Source organism: Ochlerotatus camptorhynchus, unplaced genomic scaffold (assembly GCF_037179485.1).
Source record: "Ochlerotatus camptorhynchus isolate MF236.1 unplaced genomic scaffold, CSIRO-AGI_Acam_v1.1 ptg000434l, whole genome shotgun sequence".
Classification (NCBI taxonomy): domain Eukaryota; kingdom Metazoa; phylum Arthropoda; class Insecta; order Diptera; family Culicidae; genus Ochlerotatus; species Ochlerotatus camptorhynchus.
Genome location: NW_027040920.1, coordinates 2,671,030 through 2,689,231, shown reverse-complemented (window position 1 = coordinate 2,689,231; position 18,202 = coordinate 2,671,030). Strand labels below are relative to the sequence as shown.

At 40.6% G+C, this 18,202-nt stretch overlaps 2 protein-coding genes across 2 annotated transcripts in view; one reads left to right on the top strand and one right to left on the bottom strand.

Annotated features, from left to right (window-relative positions):
* cn (Kynurenine 3-monooxygenase cn) overlaps positions 1-13,018 on the top strand; it is a 23,149-nt gene extending 10,131 nt beyond the window's left edge. The window contains exons 2-7 of the mRNA XM_065234667.1: positions 1,280-1,349; positions 1,484-1,723; positions 1,931-2,018; positions 2,082-2,736; positions 12,480-12,641; positions 12,718-13,018. Of these exons, the coding sequence (XP_065090739.1) occupies positions 1,280-1,349; positions 1,484-1,723; positions 1,931-2,018; positions 2,082-2,736; positions 12,480-12,641; positions 12,718-12,846 (1,344 nt within the window). The 3' untranslated portion in view covers positions 12,847-13,018. The remainder of the gene's footprint in view (positions 1-1,279; positions 1,350-1,483; positions 1,724-1,930; positions 2,019-2,081; positions 2,737-12,479; positions 12,642-12,717) is intronic.
* LOC135711719 (2-acylglycerol O-acyltransferase 1-like) overlaps positions 12,926-18,202 on the bottom strand; it is a 24,116-nt gene continuing 18,839 nt past the window's right edge. Inside the window, exons 4-5 of the mRNA XM_065234688.1 lie at positions 13,303-13,844; positions 12,926-13,245 (exon numbers count right to left, since the gene is read on the bottom strand). Of these exons, the coding sequence (XP_065090760.1) occupies positions 13,088-13,245; positions 13,303-13,844 (700 nt within the window). The 3' untranslated portion in view covers positions 12,926-13,087. The remainder of the gene's footprint in view (positions 13,246-13,302; positions 13,845-18,202) is intronic.

The window sequence follows — 18,202 nt, the reverse complement described above, 5'->3', positions numbered from 1 at the left end:
AATAACCATAAATTTAGTTTTACTTGTATTCAATTTCAACTGCTTATACTTCAACCATCTTCTAGAGAACGCAAATCTTCATTCAAGTGTAAAACGGCATCATCTTAATCCTTAGCTGCAATGAATAACACAGTATCATCTGCAAAAAGATTAATGTCTCAAAATCGTAAAACACGTACGGAAGTCATTAATATACATAATAAATAACAGGGGCCCTAATACACTTCCCTGGGGTACTCCAAGGTTATTCCCCACGGGACTGGAAACAGAATCATTAAAAACAGTCCGTTGAGTTCTGTCAGACAAATAGCTTTCAAACCATTTATATGCAGTACTCGTAATTCCAAAGCGCTTGATTGATCTTAACAATAAGGGTCTAGAAATTGTTTCAAAGGCGCGTTTAAGATCCAAAGAACAGCAACAATCGCATCATTACACTCCAAGTTATTTTTCCTCTTCGCTAATACCAAATTCAACGCGGTTTCACAAGAATGACCCTCCCGATATCCCGATTGTTCTGGTATCAACAAACTATTACTATTTAAATACTCCAACAGCTGGCCTTTAACAACAAGTTCTAAAATTTTCTCTAATGTGTGCAACATGTTGATGGGACGAAACTCTCCAGCCCATTTTCCCAATGAAAAACAAATAACGCTGAGTTCATCTAATGTAATTGGATGAAAACCTTCAAATCTACAACTATTATTAACTGGCTGTTTGAACACAAGTCGAACATATGTGCAACAACCGTACGCACTAAAGATGTATCCATCCACACACAGATGTGGTTAGATTTGATTTTTTGATATTTTTCCAACACTGTTCATGACTATTTATCGAGAAAAATCACCGCTCAGACCTTGATAAAAATTACATGTGGGCGGACGAAACAATCCTCATTGAGCATTTCAAGTCGTTTGGCACAATAGTTAAAAAGCAACAGCCGTTTATGTTTATGTATTTTTTATAGAATACACACATTAATTAAAATTGTGATGCGTGAGGTACATTTAAAAATATAATAAGTCTATTTTTAGTCCTTAATACGTTTTGTATCATTCACTCAATCGTTGAGTAAACATGCCTCAACATCACCGTTAACTTTTACTCAATTCAAGACTTCAACAATTGTACTAAATTTTGAGTTTTTCAAGCCCAAACTTTGGATTTTTTTTTCATTTCTGTGTAGGTACATATTCTTGAAGTAATATTTGATGTTTTGAGATTTATCTGTAATACACCGCTAACATATAACTTCTTAAATTCTTTACTCAAGGTCGGTTCCCTGCTAGCGATACATCTCGGCAAAAAAGGACACACGGTAGACCTGTACGAGTACAGAGAAGGTACGAAAACATGAATACCTATCACTTAAATACTTCCGCTAATTTGTCACGGACATCGCCGCATGGTCGGTGACATTCAAGCTCACTATAATCCCTTTCACCGTCGTCCTCGTCTTCCCTAATACCACCCGCAGACATCCGCACCGCCGAGCTGGTCATCGGTCGCAGTATCAACTTGGCGCTGTCGGCCCGGGGCCGCAAAGCCCTGGCCGAGGTGGGCCTGGAGGACGCCCTCCTGCAGCATGGCATTCCGATGAAGGGACGCATGTTACACGATCTGAAGGGAAACCGTAAGATTGTCCCCTACGATGCCAACACGAACCAGTGCATCTACTCGGTCGGGCGAAAGCATCTGAACGAGGTGCTTCTCGATGGTGAGTGTAGGGTGTAGTATTTGGGGTGAAATTTGATCGGTCTCGGCTACACACACCAACCGACGAAGGTGGTTCTGAATATGGTCAGCGGTTAGTTAGTGGGCTTCCTTACGGTCGTGCTGTGAAGCCGCGGCAGCATGGAAACATGATAAATTTCTTCGTTTTTATTGCGTAAGGCGAACTGATAATGTGGTTGTTTATTTGTAGCTGCGGAAAAGTACCCGAATATCAGCCTTCACTTCAACAAAAAACTAAATTCGGCCAATCTGGATGAAGGTGAAATGAGTTTTATTGAGTGAGTACAGTTAATCGGTTTAATTGATGGATGATGAGTTCATCACATTTTTTTGAATTTCAGCCCAGCGACGAAGGAAACTACCAGCACTAAAGCCGACCTGATCGTGGGTTGCGATGGAGCGTACAGTGCAGTTCGCAAGGAGATCGTCAAACGTCCGGGGTACGACTTTAGCCAGACCTACATCGAGCACGGTTACCTGGAGCTGTGCATTCCACCGACCAGGGACGGAGAGTTTGCAATGCCACACAACTTTCTGCACATTTGGCCCCGGGGCAAGTTTATGATGATTGCCCTGCCAAACCAGGATCGCACCTGGACGGTGACGCTGTTCATGCCGTTTACCAACTTTACCAGTATTAAGTGCGAAGGGGACCTGCTACAGTTCTTCAAAACCTACTTCCCGGACGCGATCGATCTGATCGGACGGGAACGGTTGATTAAGGATTTCTTCAAGATCAAGCCACAGCCGTTGGTGATGATCAAGTGCAAGCCGTACAATGTGGGTGGAAAGGCGGTGATCATCGGAGATGCAGCCCACGCGATGGTTCCCTTCTACGGGCAGGGAATGAACGCTGGCTTCGAGGACTGTACGGTGTTGACGGAGCTGTTCAATAAACATGGAAGCGATACCGATCGGATACTGGCCGAGTATAGTGAGACACGGTGGGACGATGCGCATGCGATCTGCGACTTGGCTATGTACAACTATATTGAGGTGAGTTGAGTGACTACACTACACTACACATCTATAAGAGTTTCAATGTTTGTGCTGTGGTGTCTTGAGAGATTTTGTTCATAACTATCAAGACCATATTTTGTATGAAAGCAAATTTTCTCTACCACTAACACTTGAATGATTGGATATGAAAAGTTGGTGTCTTTGGCAAAGTTGTTGAAAAAGCCATAAAACATGCTGGGAACACCAAATATCGGCACACTTAGATTGAAATTCACTTGGATGGAAATCATGGAATCGTCATTTTTAGATCCGTGCATATGCCGTATGTTTTGGTTGTTTCATTATTTACTGATAACTCGGTAGTGCAAAAAATACAACTTCAGCGGATTTGTTGATAATCCCGACAAGTGAAATCTAAGCTCTTTACCTCTAATTGTAAACACTTTGATGCGCGCGCTCTCCGAGAAACCAGTTTATTGACTCGAGCTGGAACCCTTCGGTTGATAGGTACAGTAGCTAGTAAAGGTTACATAAACATAAATTCGCGATTATCATAACATTTTACATGCAAAATGACTGTGCAAATATTGCGTTATAACTTTAATTTAGTCGGCGCCGTTGGTGTAGTGGTAAGCGTAACTGCTTTCTCATCCCAATGGGTCTGGGCTAAATCCCAGCCGAGGTCGGTGGGATTTTTCTGAGGCATAAAAATCTCTAGTGACGTCTTCCCTTTGGAAGGCAAGTAAAGCTGTTGGTCCCGGCCCATGTGTGTTGAAAGGATGCGATATCCTACGCAGGTGTGGAAACTACCTTCCTGCACATTCGATTGTCGTCAATGGATGGCAATCGATGTCCGTCGGTGATTGGCAGTCGATTGCGGAATAGAGACCGACGTTAAATAATGGAATGAAGAACTTGAATTTAGTTTTCATTTCGGCTTGTTATTTAGTCTTATTATCAGGCAATCTCATTACATCAAGCTCTGCCACAGTTTCCCTATTTAAATCATAAAGACTGACATATAATCTAAGTATATAACGACACACGGCCCAAGTAAAGTCGGCTAACAAAATGATAGCAAATCGATTTTAAAGTTTGCAGTTGCTAGTCTGGTATCATATTGTACTTTCATAATACTGTCAATTGCTTTTTAAATATGAGTAACTTAACTTCAAGCTTTGCTGTTAAAGTTTTGTTATCATTTAAGTTCATCGGTCGTTCAACTAACGATTATAGTTTAGTTGTTTTGTTTAACACATTCATATGATGATATTTGAACTCAATTCTTTCAGCGTGAAATGTATGGATGCTAACCATTTGCACCAGGCCAGTATTCAGTTAAATCACAGAGAACAGACATCCAAGTCAAATTCCTGAAGTGTGTAAGAAATTTAACTACTATTTTCAATAGATATTTGAAACTAGCAATATTGTGGTGGCGCTAGTGTCGCTTCCCATCGACGTCGATGACCGGCAGACGTCATCTTAACATAAATGTCAATTGTTGTGAGCAAAACATTGTTCGTTTAAAATCTAAGGATGCTGAATTACCTGAACTACAGGTGATTTTCTTCACACGTGGAGTCCAAGCGCATGCAACGAAAAAGTTATGTTCCGAGTCTTCCGACCACTTCCCCCCGGAGGATTTTTGGAATTCCTGGAAGAACGGATGCAAGATAAGCATTGTTCAAATCTTACCACATTTTTCTGAATTTAAATGAGGGCTAATTGGAGTTCACACCCTCACTAAACCATTTCAAGATTCACCGCCAGTAAACTCAAAAAAGTCAGTTTTGCTCCTGACTACTATGCCCAGTTAAAATTGTAACGAAAAACGGTTGTAGATCTACAGAAAACTGTAAATGAGCTTTGTTTCTTATTCGAAAATAATAATATTCCACAGAAACCCGATTGATTTCTGCGATGCGTTGCTCCTGAACGCCATTTTGATAACTGAAGAGCAAATGCCAAAATCAAAATAGTGGCACCATTCTGTACGCACACACCTACAAAATGAGGGGTATTCAGGTTTTTTTAAATGCTCGATTAAAGGAAATGCGTCAAGTTTAAGTCGACCAAATTTTGATCGTAACATCCTTTAAGTCAGCTGATTTTTATGACATCTTTTACCCATTCAATTGTTTCATTTAATCACACGAGGTTTCATTTTGAAGGGGAGTAAAAAAATAACTTTTTCATGTAAATAAACTTGTCTAGGTTGCTCCAAACTATGAAAAAGTGAGTGAAATGAGTGAAAAAGTGTGATATATGTTTAGTTGTATGAAAGAACAATATTCTTTATTAAATACATACAGTTTGGAAAGGTCACAATCACAGACAAACAGACATAAATCTTAGAAGAAAATTCTTCAAAAAATATCGTCAAGCGTATTTTGCATGCACACTAGCATCCTCTATCATGCACGTTTCCAAGCTTTGTTTTGCAACCGGAGCATCCCTCGTTCATGCAATTTTATTACTAGTTGCTCATGTATATTCAAAAGCGAATATCTCATTAAAACTTACTGGATTCATGATGCAATCTTCAGCATAGTTGTTACTCATTAACTGAACTACAAGTTTTGAAAATCTGAATCAAATCGAGGATAAGGAAACCGTGTTATGATCGAAAGAGTGTAGGAGTCCAATTTGTTCATGTATTTTTTCGAAGATTCCCATACAAAATTCAAACTAAAAGTGCCAGCTCATCTTAGAACCAAATAGGCTGAAATTTTCAGAGGAGGCTTTTCTCACCTAATGGCACTAATCCAGAGGTTGGCCTGTGGAAAATTAGAACTTTTATTTTTGTGAGCCAGTCAAATGGTGATTAAGGCTTGTACTCGAAAAAAATGCACGATTTTTATCCGTGTGTAACTTTTTTATCCGTGATTGATAAAAATCTGGGTATAACTAGTTTGGAATGAATTGTTTACATGTGCAAAATTTCATAACAATCGGTTCAGTGGTTATTGAGATGTCATCGAAACAAGAAGAAAATCGCCGGAGAATTTTGCGCGCCGTCATGGAAAATCTGACTGCGACCATGAGATGAATCGGAAAACATCTGGGAATCACCCATACTACTATGTCTCGGGTGGTAACATCGAAGTGTAAGAAAATCGAAGACAGCTGACCCTGTGAAGGCCCGGAAGGTGTTGGATTATTTCAAGCGTAATCCGAACCTTTCGATTCGCGACGCGGCTCTGAAGGCAAAGTGTTCCGCCTGGTTCGTTCAGCAAACCATGAAACGAGCTGGGCTTCGTGTATTCAAGATCCGGATGGCACCGAACCGACGTGATCAACACAACACGGCTGCCAAATCCCGCGCAAGGAAGCTGTATCGAGAGTGGTAACGAAACCGATGTGTGTGGTTATGGATGACGAAACCTACATCAAGGCAGACGCAAAGCAGATACCGGGGCTGAAGTTCTACGTTGCCAAATCACGGTTTGATGTTCCGGAAGACATAAAGAAGAAGAAAGTGGACAAATTCACCAAAAAATACTTGCTCTGGCAGGCCATATGCCAATGCGGTAAACTGAGTAAACCGTACATCACAATGGGTACCATCAACAGCGAAATTTACCGCACCGAGTGCCTCCAGAAGCATCTGTTGCCCTTCCTGAGGTCCCACGGAGGCGAGACATTATTTTGGCTGGACCTGGCATCATGCGCATTACGCGCGATCGACGTTGGATTGGTACAGAGACAATAACGTTGTTTTTGTACCAAAAACCGCCAACCCCCCAAGTTCACCAGAGATTCGTCTGGTGGAAAGATTTTGAGCCATAATGAAGGCCAAAGTTCGAAAATCGTCCAAGGTGTTTAAGAACGAGCTGGAGTTGAAGAAAGAATGGATGAAAGTGACCAAAAAGGTCGGCTCCACCATTGCACAAAATGTTATGAGGGGTCTTAAGGGAAAGGTGCGGGCTTTCAGCGATGGAAAGGAAATTGAATAAAGTCGAAGCCGAAACATAATCCATATGTATTAGTTCATTCCCTGAAAGTTTCAAGAAAATCCAACTTAAAATAAAATTTTGGCGAACACTTTTGTCTGGTGCATTTTTTTCGAGTACAGGCCTTAGTAAATCAAACAAACTGTTATTTTGTTTAAGAGTTTGGAAGGGTTTGCATTTATTTAGTAGCTAAGTAGAACTAGTAAGAGTTGCTTGGTGGATTTGTTTTTGGATTTCTTTTTGGATTGGATTAAGGTGATTTCGATGGATTTGTTTTTGGATTGAATTAAGGTGATTTCGATGGAACTAATTTTATTTTAATCACCAACAATGGTATTTTTTATATTAGGTAACACAGAGTCATTATCCTTACAACATAATTATCATCTTCACTATAGACTAAACAATCTAGAACTTTTCGATTAGGGACTTAGCTTATACTGACTGCACATATCAAATAGTTGGTACTCCGTGATTGTTGAGAACCAGAACCAGGACCGTGTTTATCTGTGCGTCCCCACAAAGGACACAGGAGGGATATTTTGTTCGTAGATTGGGTTCGTTGGATCAGGATTCACCTTGATAGGCGATGCGATCGTAGGTTTTATATAATGTTTTGATTTCTGAAATTAACGCGAATAAGACTTGCGATGTTTGGAATGGTTGGAAGGTAAATGAGTCGACCCTAAAAATTCAGTATTGTAAAGGGGCTTGTGTTCTAATCCACGGTCTTCAAAAACGGCCGCTCTAAAGCTACCATGCCCCTGACATCATAACAAGCTACGACTGACAATCTTTTAGGTCCGCATGAAAGGAGTTATACAAATGAAATTACGTCTCTAAGGCTGTGTTCCATTTGGTGAATTTTTCCTTAAATCTGACACTTCGAAAATAAATTGAAATGTTCGAAAACCCCTCTGTTGTGGATCGGCCAATTTTCGAAAACGTGTCTGTCAAAACTGATTTCTTGTCTGTCAGAAATAAGTTTGCTATTCTAACAGGTTTATTTGAAAATTTTCCATGTGTCAAATTTAAGTAAAAAATCAACAAATGCCTGCCTAAAAACAGTTAACAATGTTTTTTAAACCGTACCTAGCGTACGTCATATATTGTCTAAACATTTTTCTCTTTTTTCCGTACCATTCGCTCTGAGTTATACCAATAACGGTTTTCTATAATACAAGCCCGGAATTGATCAACTCAGTAATGCAAAGAGGTTTGGGTGGTAACGCATGATCTTCTGCTCAGTAAGCAAAAACTGTTGCTCTAAAGCCACCGTGCCATTTACATCACAACAAGCTATGACGCACGATATTCAAAGCCTGGGTAAAAAGCTATTCAAATAAAATGACGTCCCCGAAAGCAGTTAACTTTGTTTTTCAAACCGGATCAAGCATACGTCAAATTGTAATATATTTATTATTTTTTCCGTGCCGTTACGCTCGAGTTCTATCTGTTACGATTTTCTACAATAACGGACTGGTTTAGATTGTAACATATTTTCCCAGGAAGACTCAAGCATGTGTTTGAAAATCCTACCCTAAACTGTACCAAAACACCGTCCTCTGTTTGAATGAACCGTCAGACCGTCATCAAAATCGGAACATTGAAATCGCTTATTCGAATGATAGCTGCCACCGGATGACGGTTGTTTGAAATCAGTTGATTTTCTTCTCGGATACTGGATGGATACTGTTACGAGAAGGTATAGGGATTTCATTTGGAATGCGTAATGCTCACTTCAGAAAGATAGTCATCTTAAATTGAAATGCATATGGTATTGGTTCAGCGCCATAACCCAAATCATTCAAAACGATGATGTACATAATTCTATCGAAAGTCATTTGCTAATCTGAGCAGACAAACGAGGTGGAAGCAATGCCATCGCTATCAGAAGTGGTACGAACATAGTTAAACAGTGTAAACCGAAGATAGTCTATTTTGAGGTGGTGGAAGTTTCCTCTACCAACAAGTGATTTTGATTTTTGTTTCCATGATGAATGGATGTTCATAGCTATTTAATATGGAAATGTAAACAATCGAATTATAAATATAATCTTAAGTATTAGCAAGTCATGCTATTCTTAAATTGTTGTCCTCTGAGTGCTGTATGATTTATAGCCAATTTTCAAATAAATATCCTTTATTTGGAGGACAGTCATATGGATGCTGGGGGCAAGACAGCTGTACTCAGAGTAAATATATTTGCAGCGAGTAAATTTGCGTTACTCACATTTACTCAAAAATTAACAAAATAGTCTCGATTTTCTAATCAAAGAAAATATCGTCTGACAGCATATTTGGTTTTCAACACGAGTTTAAAACGATCAACAGGAATTATATAATCGTTAGATTTTGTTGTAATGATCCACAAAATTCCATATTTTACACAAATTAGACGCTGTTGTTTGTGGTATATTATTTAGCTGCTCATTTCAGGCCAGATTAGGTCAGCTCTGGCCAACTTCGTGGAGTTTGTTAACATTAAAAATCATGCCATGGCCAATAACTAAATACAGTGCCGTCACCATCTGTTTATTGCCTAAATTTTTCGCCCATGTTTTCTATATAATATTTCATGAAATATCCGGCGTCTAATTCCTAAAGCATGGTCGAGTAACATCATAAATCGAATAGAGCATTCTATGAATTTATAGATTGCATAATAAACAAAAATCATATGTTGCCAAAAATGGGAAGGCACTGTGTTCTGATGTTGTTGATAAATATACAGGAATGTATTCTATTATATTTATAAATTTGTATAAATTACGTTTTCCCCGAGTTTCTGGATGTATAAAAAATATAAATTGCTACTAACATTACTCTAACGTTACACACAGAATGAATTTATTGAATTATTTTAGCTTAATTCGAACCTATCGAACTGCACTATAAGTTCCTACCTAAGTTCCTACACAGAAATTCCAATTAAACCCACTGCTACTCTGCTGAGTCGTCTAGGTCCGAGGTCCACGATGGTGGTTCTTCGTCGTTCTTGTTATATGCTGCGAATGTAGTGCTACGTGTTATCGATGGTGGCGATCGTCGATGTTGAGCTTATCTTGCTGTTTGGCATAATCACCATAAAAATCTTCCGTCGACTTTGAAGGGGCAGCTTGAATTTCATTTCGTACACGTGGTATACGAAAGCGCATTTGCAATTCCTTCGCCGAAACGTCTTCCCGGGTAAGCATTGCTAGCGCACCGTTTGCTGCTAGCCCCTCCAGCTTCAGAATGTTTTTAAAGAGGGGGAGAACATTTCCCAAAAGTATTCCTGCGTAAGTGGAACGACAAATTAATCTTCTGCACTTTTGGAATATAGTTCAAATAATTTATAAGTTTCCTTTTTAAATTAATAGGTACTTACTTTGAGGCTCATCGATCAAAACTGGAAAACACGTCAACTTACTTTGCTTGACAGCATCAGTTTCAACATTGTTTTCAATATAACATTCAGGTTGCTATGTGTATAATATATTGATCAACGCGAGTTGCTCAGAGTTACTCGAAATTAACTCCGATTTTACCCGTGTTCGAAAGCTGTCTTGCCCCCAGGCTTTACCTGATCCATAACGGTTGGTTCCGTAATGACCTGGATGCTGCGCGGAATGTAGAGCGCAATTGCAGTTCACTAGTAGAACGTTCCACAGAAACTAACATTTCAAATCAAAACACACTTCTCGAAAACTGAACTGGGGATTGTTCTTCATTAAAAGCACTGCAGAACGGGGAATCACGAGAAAAAATCCGGACAACAAAAACAAACATGAACGTTCGCCGGCACAGCCTACTTCGTTCAATCATGAACTTTTCGAATAGGGACTGTTCCCAAGGGGTGGTCACTCTACAAACTTATTTTGCGCCACCTTTTTTCTCAGTGTGCCGCAACTGTGCCAGCATAAGTAATTGAACTGACATTTGTCTGCTTGTGAATAATGCCTTGTTTGGCAATCCGGTATTTCGACAGCTCTTGTTTTTGTTTTGTTTTTCAAAACCTGAGATGAGGCTGGAGTAGGTACAACAATCCCATTTCGAGATTCATACCATACCATACCTTGCCAGGACGATCCTGCAACATTCTATGCTGGACGATGGAATGGCTGGTGTAGCAGCCGCGGCCGTTGAGGGACCAGGCAAAACATACAGCTTTTCCCCGAAGAACGCGTTACCCACTGAGTTGCACCCACCGCTTTGTCTCGGTGGGTTTTCAACCAAGCGCTCTGATTTTCTGCGAGTGACTAGTTCTCCATTGACCCTACACACATGCAAAAAACCAGACCGACTGGTTGAAACCCCGCCGAGAAAAAGCGGTGGGTGCAACTCAGTGGGTAACGCGTTCTTCGTGGGATAGCTTGATATGTCTTCGAGCAGTTCCAGGCAAAAGCGAGGTCGGATGGTATTGTTTCTTTGTTAGCTATTAACTGTCCGTCTTTTCACTGTTCTAAAGATCTAATGAACGGATTGAGCCCAGATAGGTCGAAATGTGGACGAGACTGCCGTCACGGGAGTCTGTAACTTTTGATAACGGAGCTGGAGGATGTGAATTCGGAAGGGATGAGAACTTTTTCAAGGGTTAGGGTGATAAACGGCATCCATTAAGTACGTCACGCTCATGGGGGATGCGGAGTTGTAAAATCTGTGACATCCAATGTATTAAGTATAGGGAAATCGTGCATTAAAGGATCGGCTCTAAACTATCTTGGATGAACATTGATTGAGGCTGAGAGAGGGGTGTTGCTATGCAAGCGATGTTGATCATTTTCAGCACTGCTCCAGTGATTGCTCTGAATTGTACACAGTCCGACGCGGAATTATGTACCTACTGCTTCGGACAAGCATTAGGATGTGAATTGACTGTTTTGAGGAATCCAATCTGATTTTGGAGAATCCATCGTGGGACTTTTGTAAAAATTGGATTGTGGCAACATCAGTAACAATTTTTGACGCATGCACACTCCGCAGTCGCAGAAAAAGTTCACTGTTGCCAGTAACTTTACGATCAGAAAAATTTAAGCAATGGGTGCCAAACAGTACCAATGAGCATGCCCAGGTGTGCCCAAGCATGTTTTTGGCACACTATGCGGAGTGACCAGCCCCTAGACTGTTCTCAAACTACATTGAAATTTTTGAAATATGCAATTTTTTTTATACTTTCTACCGCTGCTTTGGTAATCATCAATACAACTCTTTAAACAAATCAAGGACCATATACAGTCGAACATCCCCATTCCTACTTTCCCTACGATAAAAATAACATGCCTTAATCTGTTTTTTTAAATACGTTCTGCCTGTGTTACTCAATACCCGAGTTTATATTTTTTAAGGCTTCCGACGCCTAAAATGGAATCAGCATCCCAACATTTTCTACATACATATCAGGCATAACATTTGATAACGGCACAAAAGCATTTGTAAACAAACTTTCTAAGGCCCTTTACACGCGAACCAAAGTACGTCAACGCAAACCAACAACATTATCGGATAGGTGCAACTATCACCTTTCCGAAAGTGGTATTGGTTTGCGTGGGCGTACTTTGGTTCGCGTGTAAAGGGCCTTAGAAAGTTTGTTTACAAATGCTTTTGTGCCGTTTTCAAATGTTATGCCTGATATGTGCTTTTCAGCCAGATTCTGGAACATTTTAGGTTTCGTCCGAATTTTGTATGGAGGCCTGCCTTTGTGTGGCGGTATCCATGATTCATTCAGCAACGCTACGGAATGCTTCAGGAAGATTCAAGATCCGATAAGAAACAGTCTTGATTGATGTTTCATGAGCCTAAAAACAGAGCGAAATTAATCAACTAACATATTTTCATTTTCAGATGAGGGACCTCGTAACCAAACGATCCTATTTATTCCGAAAGAAGTTGGATGAATTCCTGTTCTGGTTGCTCCCAAACACCTGGGTTCCACTGTACAATTCCGTATCATTCTCCCACATGCACTACAGTAAATGCATTGCGAACCGCAAGTGGCAGGATAAGGTATGCACTCTTAACAACTCTTAAGCAAATTGGGAAAGTGACTTGAGTTTCAAATCGTTCAACACATTTCTTTCAGATCCTGACTCGCGTCTTATACTGCTCCTCCATCTTGACCATTGCAGCTGCCGGGATTGCTGGCTACAGACACGTAGATCAGTTGCAGCAATATTCCAACTCACTCATGGAGCTTCTCAAATTGAAGTGAAACTACCGTCTTTTGATTTAACAAATTCTTAATACAATCAACGATATATTTCCAGAACAAACAAAAAATCAGTGATGCATTTACAAACCATACAATCACATGTTGTATTACTTTACTACATATAATCTACATGCTTTCATGATGACTATAAATAAATGTGCAAGTGAGCGAGCTATTTGCTTCTTTGGGCTTTGTTTTCCACTAAATTCCTAATTGACTAACTCAACAATTTAACTAACTATTACTCTAGCTTGAGCTTAACGTTCTGATGGTTTTTAACATATTTGCTCTTATGTTTCTCGAAAAGTTCTTCCAAAGCATTGCAGAAACGCTGATGTAACTGTTCAATTTCATCCTGGGATGGGTCGTCTACCTTCTGCACTTCGAGGGGAGCTCCAACTGTAGAAAAAGAAAACCATTATTAATCATTCAACGACTTATTCCACTGTTACTCACTTATCGTATTGATCGGCTTTCGGCGCGGAATCAACCCGTAGCTATACTGGAAGAAGCCACGTCCAACGAATGCAGCCGGAGCAATGCCGGTGGTAGCCTTCACCCACTCCTGAAAGCGCCGCAGTCGTGACCCCGGAGGATTGGCCGGTTGATCGAACAGATCCAGCTCACCGAAGTTGATGACGGGAACGATGGCCGTGCCGGTTTTCAGCGCAATCCGGCAGAATCCCTTGCGCTTCTTCAGCACCAGCTGAAAGTTGTTGGGTCGACAGTTCAGAGATTCGGCTGCACCGCCCACGATCAGGACGACCGCGTTCGATGTGAAACCGTCGGAATTGGCCGGGTGTTTGGGATCGTTTGAACTTTCCAGCAGGTGCGTGATGCCATTCTGGGAACAGGATGCCACACCCCAGCTGAAGCACAGTTCCCGGAAGACCGGCACCAGCAGGTGGAAGTCGAGCGTAACGATGCGGGAACGGATGCCGGGAAACCGGTTGTAGAAGCCGGTCGTGTCGGTGGCGAAGCTGAGGAAGCAACCGGTGCTAGAAGGGAGAAAGCATCGCATATCATGTTATTTCAGTTACGATTATACGAGGTTCAGCATTTCAGGATGCAAGTTACACTTTTTAAGGATTCTAAATTAACTCTTCTTTGGCTTAATTACGTTCCTACTGGGACTTTACGCCGGCACTCAACAAGAGAGAACAGACGTCCAACTTCAGTCAGAAACTGATGTAGACATAAATAGAAAAACATGTAAAATTCTTAGCCCGGATCGGGAACCGAACCCAGCTGCCTCCAGTATAGTCCTACTTTATAGCTACGCCTTTACCGACTGAGCTAGGGGAGGCCCAATTCTAAATTAAACACTAGGTATATGACGTTGTTGCATTCTTTATATCAAAACAAGTAGAAATGTGAAAACTTGCAGCTGTAGTGTTTGAATAAAATGTTCCACAAATTCCATGAGGTTGTTGTTTAGTGGAACACAACATGCATGAGCAAGTTATCAATTGACAATTGAGTGATTTTTATGAGTTTTAAGCTGGTATTTGTGAGTGTGAGTACGTGAAAATGCATGAGAATCTCAAGCGTGAGATTAGTTTGCCAGATTCGCACGCATTTTTATCCCCTAAGTCCCCAATAGTCCCTCTATGAATGAGATTTGAGAAAGATTTTCCGAACACTGACGGTAATAGACGGCGGAAGATGATTTGAAAATCACGTTGAGAACGAGGTTGAGAATAGTGATCATTCGGTAGTTCTTACATAACCTGGTCAATACAAGGTTTTGAATTTAAGGGCTGAATGTAGTGGTGTACTTCGTTTTTCACTCGACTTAAGGGCCACCCACATTAGATCCGTTTGCGTTGCGTTGACGTAAATTTGACAGTTAGACAATAGATTTAGCTGTCACTTTGCAGCAACGCGTCCGATCCGGATCTAATGTGCGTGGGCCTTTACATTCCGCTACGCACGATTCGTTTCTTTCATTCGCTCAATCACCCTTGTAGTGACGTCATAAAGTTTGTTACGATCAGCGTTTGCATAGAAAATTTAATATGGACAATAAAATTTATGTTACTAACATTTATGAATGTTCTTCCACTGAATGATGAGAAAATTTATTGATTATTGTATTACCACACTGTTTACGATAAGAAAGCAGTCTACGGGTGTGTTTATGCTCGTTTTCAAGTAAGGAGCTATTAAAAAAAAGGTTGTGTCCTAGACACGACCGCAGTATGACGTATGACATTTTTGACTATTATACTATTTTATATTATATTACTATCTTAAAAAAATCAAGTATTTCAATGTTTCGGTTATGGTTCACTCAAAACAATTTACACATTTGAGATAATGTATTTAAATTTAATGTAATGGTTAAGAATTGACATGATCTTCCCTACATATTGACATTAGGTTGATCAATGTTGAACTATTTTGCTGTGATCAATATGCACTAAATTCTAAATCAACTACAATAGGAACTGACACTATTTCGTCACACATTTTTTGTTGATTTGCACCTCAGTATGATACACAAAAACGCCATGCATGTAGTGGGATAAATCAATTCGCAAAAAATACGCTATTTTTTCAGTAGCTCCATCATTAGTTTTGAATTAGGCCTCTGAAGCAGAGAAGAGAGTGAAGGTTGCATTTTATGATAACGCAACAGGCAGTTGTTTTCCTTATCAGAATAAGGTACTTTCAATATTGAACAAAATGTTGGTTCATATGTCAGCGAAGTAGGGAAGGAAGGGGTACAACGATCATACGGGGTTTAAGCACCTCCTTTTCTCCAATTTGAAGGACAACCCTAACATGAAATTAGCATGTATCATTAATATGTACTTTACAGCGTGGTTGTAGAATGATGCAAAATAGAATACTTTGACTTTTCTCAAATCAAACGTTTGGTTTCAAATAAGTAGGTTCTTAGTTCAACATAAATTGGGCTTGGAGAAGAAGTTTCTTAGACTTTCTTGGACTAAATTAGCGCCGGTAAAATTAGGTCCAACTAAAATTCATTACTCTACCTTAAATTTCGAACGTATGCGGTTCCAAAGGTTACTGCGCATTTCACCCCAAAGTGGTCTATTAAGTGCGTTTTCATTTATTAAAAAGTCTGACCAAAGTGCGAGTCTCATTCTATTTGTATTGGTGTCTTCAGTGCACTTATCCATTATGATGCAAGCAATAAGTTCTTCGAAGACACCAAAACGATTTGACCGAAACGTGCACTTTTAACACACTTTTTGGAGCAGTCCAGTTTTAGATGTAATCAGCAATACAAATTAATTTTAATTTCCTACCTCGAGTTGAAGGACCTTCTCCAGCGTCCCAATCAGTAGATGGTGACGCATTACCTATGACTGCTTCCATGTTGGCTTGATAACACCGAACTCTCTCTGCAGATGCATTTTTTTTTTGCCATTTAAATGATCTTTATTTCTTGTGATTGTGTGGTTTACATGTATGAATTTTCAAGTGACACAGATGCGTCTTTTCAACTTTAGTGCATTTGAGATTTTAATTATTATTTACAGTTCCTAGTCCTATCAGGCCTTTTTTAAAGTATGACCACCTTGGTGGGATTGGTTTGATTTGAATTGGAAAAAGGAGACTACTTATAACTACTATTTACAACTACAACTAACCTACAACTAATATGTACACCTAACCTACTATATACAAATTGCTTATCAAAGCATGTTCTGATAAATTACATTTTTGTGCAAATTTAGTCTTAATTTCGTTAATTTTGGAATCTATTTTGGCAATGCCTGCCTCTTCATGTAAATTTGTTATTCTAGTGTCGAAAGGACGATCAAGAACCATCCTCAGCACTCTATTCTGAGCTACCTGAATATTGTTCCTGTGAGTCTGTGCACATGATTCCCACACCGGAGCTGCGTAGAGGATCGCAGGTGCTATGATTTGTTTGTAGACGGCCAGTTTGTTCACCCTTGAGAGGCGGGATCTGCGGCAAATCAGCGGATACAGACACCTAACCAAGACAGAACACTTGACTACTGTTTTCTCCACATGCGAGCGGAATAGGAGCTTTTCGTCAAACAACATCCCGAGATAGGTTACTTCGGCGGACCACTCAACCCTTGTGCCATCCATGATTACAGTACAAGAGGGAGCCGGTTTTAGTTTGGGTGATTGTCGATGGAGGAACATGATTGTTTGTGTTTTGGAAGCATTGATTTTGATTTTCCACGTGGTGGCATAATCAGTAAAGGCGTTAAGGCATCGTTGAAGTTTGTTCGTTATTTCGCGAGGCATCCTTCCTTTGACGGCTATTGCGGTATCATCTGCGAACAGGAAAAACACGCAACCGTCTCCAAGGGGAGGAATGTCGGAAGTGTAAATGCTGTAAAGCAAGGGGCCCAGCAGACTGCCTTGCGGGACTCCTGCTGGGATGGAAAACGTGTCTGAAAGACAACCATTCAACGATACCTTAAACGACCTTTGCTGGAGGTAGCTACGGGTGATTTTAACAATATGCAAAGGAAAGTTGAAGTTACAAAGCTTGTATACAAGCCCATTGTGCCAGACATTATCAAACGCTTTCTCAACGTCTAATAATGCCATGGCTGTAGACTTGGATACAGCCTTGTTACTTCGGATGTTATTCATCACCCGTACTAGCTGATGATTTGTGGAGTGCCCCTTCCTGAACCCGAACTGTTCCGGTAGGAGAATGTTGTGTTCCTCGACAAATTTGAGCAAACGATTGAGAATAAGTTTCTCGAACAATTTGCTCAGCGCTGAAAGGAGGCTGATTGGTCTGTAGCTTGAAGCTAGCGTTGGGTCCTTCCCGGGTTTGCGGATAGGTATGATTTTCGCTGTTTTCCAGATACTTGGAAAGTAGTGCAGTTCCAAGCATCTGTTGAAGACAGCAGCCAGCAGAGAGTGAACCTTCATGCTGAGATTTTTCAATACTAGGTTGAATATTCCGTCAAACCCGGGGGCCTTCATGTTTTTGGTGCATTTCAGCGTTGAGCAAATCTGTTCCACTGTGATTCTATCCTCCGGAGGGATGGCACAAGGGGAGGAATCAAGGTTGAGTACGCATTGCTCTACCTGAACTTCGAGCGGACTTTGGATGTTGAAGCCAAGCAAGTGCGATTTGGCAATATGCTCACCAATCGCATTTGCTTTCTCCTGAGGGGTGATTATGAGCCGATCGTCATCATTTTCATCTTTGAGTGGAGGAATGGGTTTGGGGTGCGTCTTTAGGACCTTAGCTACCTTCCAGAATGGTCTGGAGCGGTCGTCCAGATTCTGGACAAGCCGCCCGAAACTTTCGTTCTGGAGTGAGACCATTCTGGAAGCAATCTCCTTGTTCAGATCGGCCATTTCACGTCTCCTCGCTAGATCT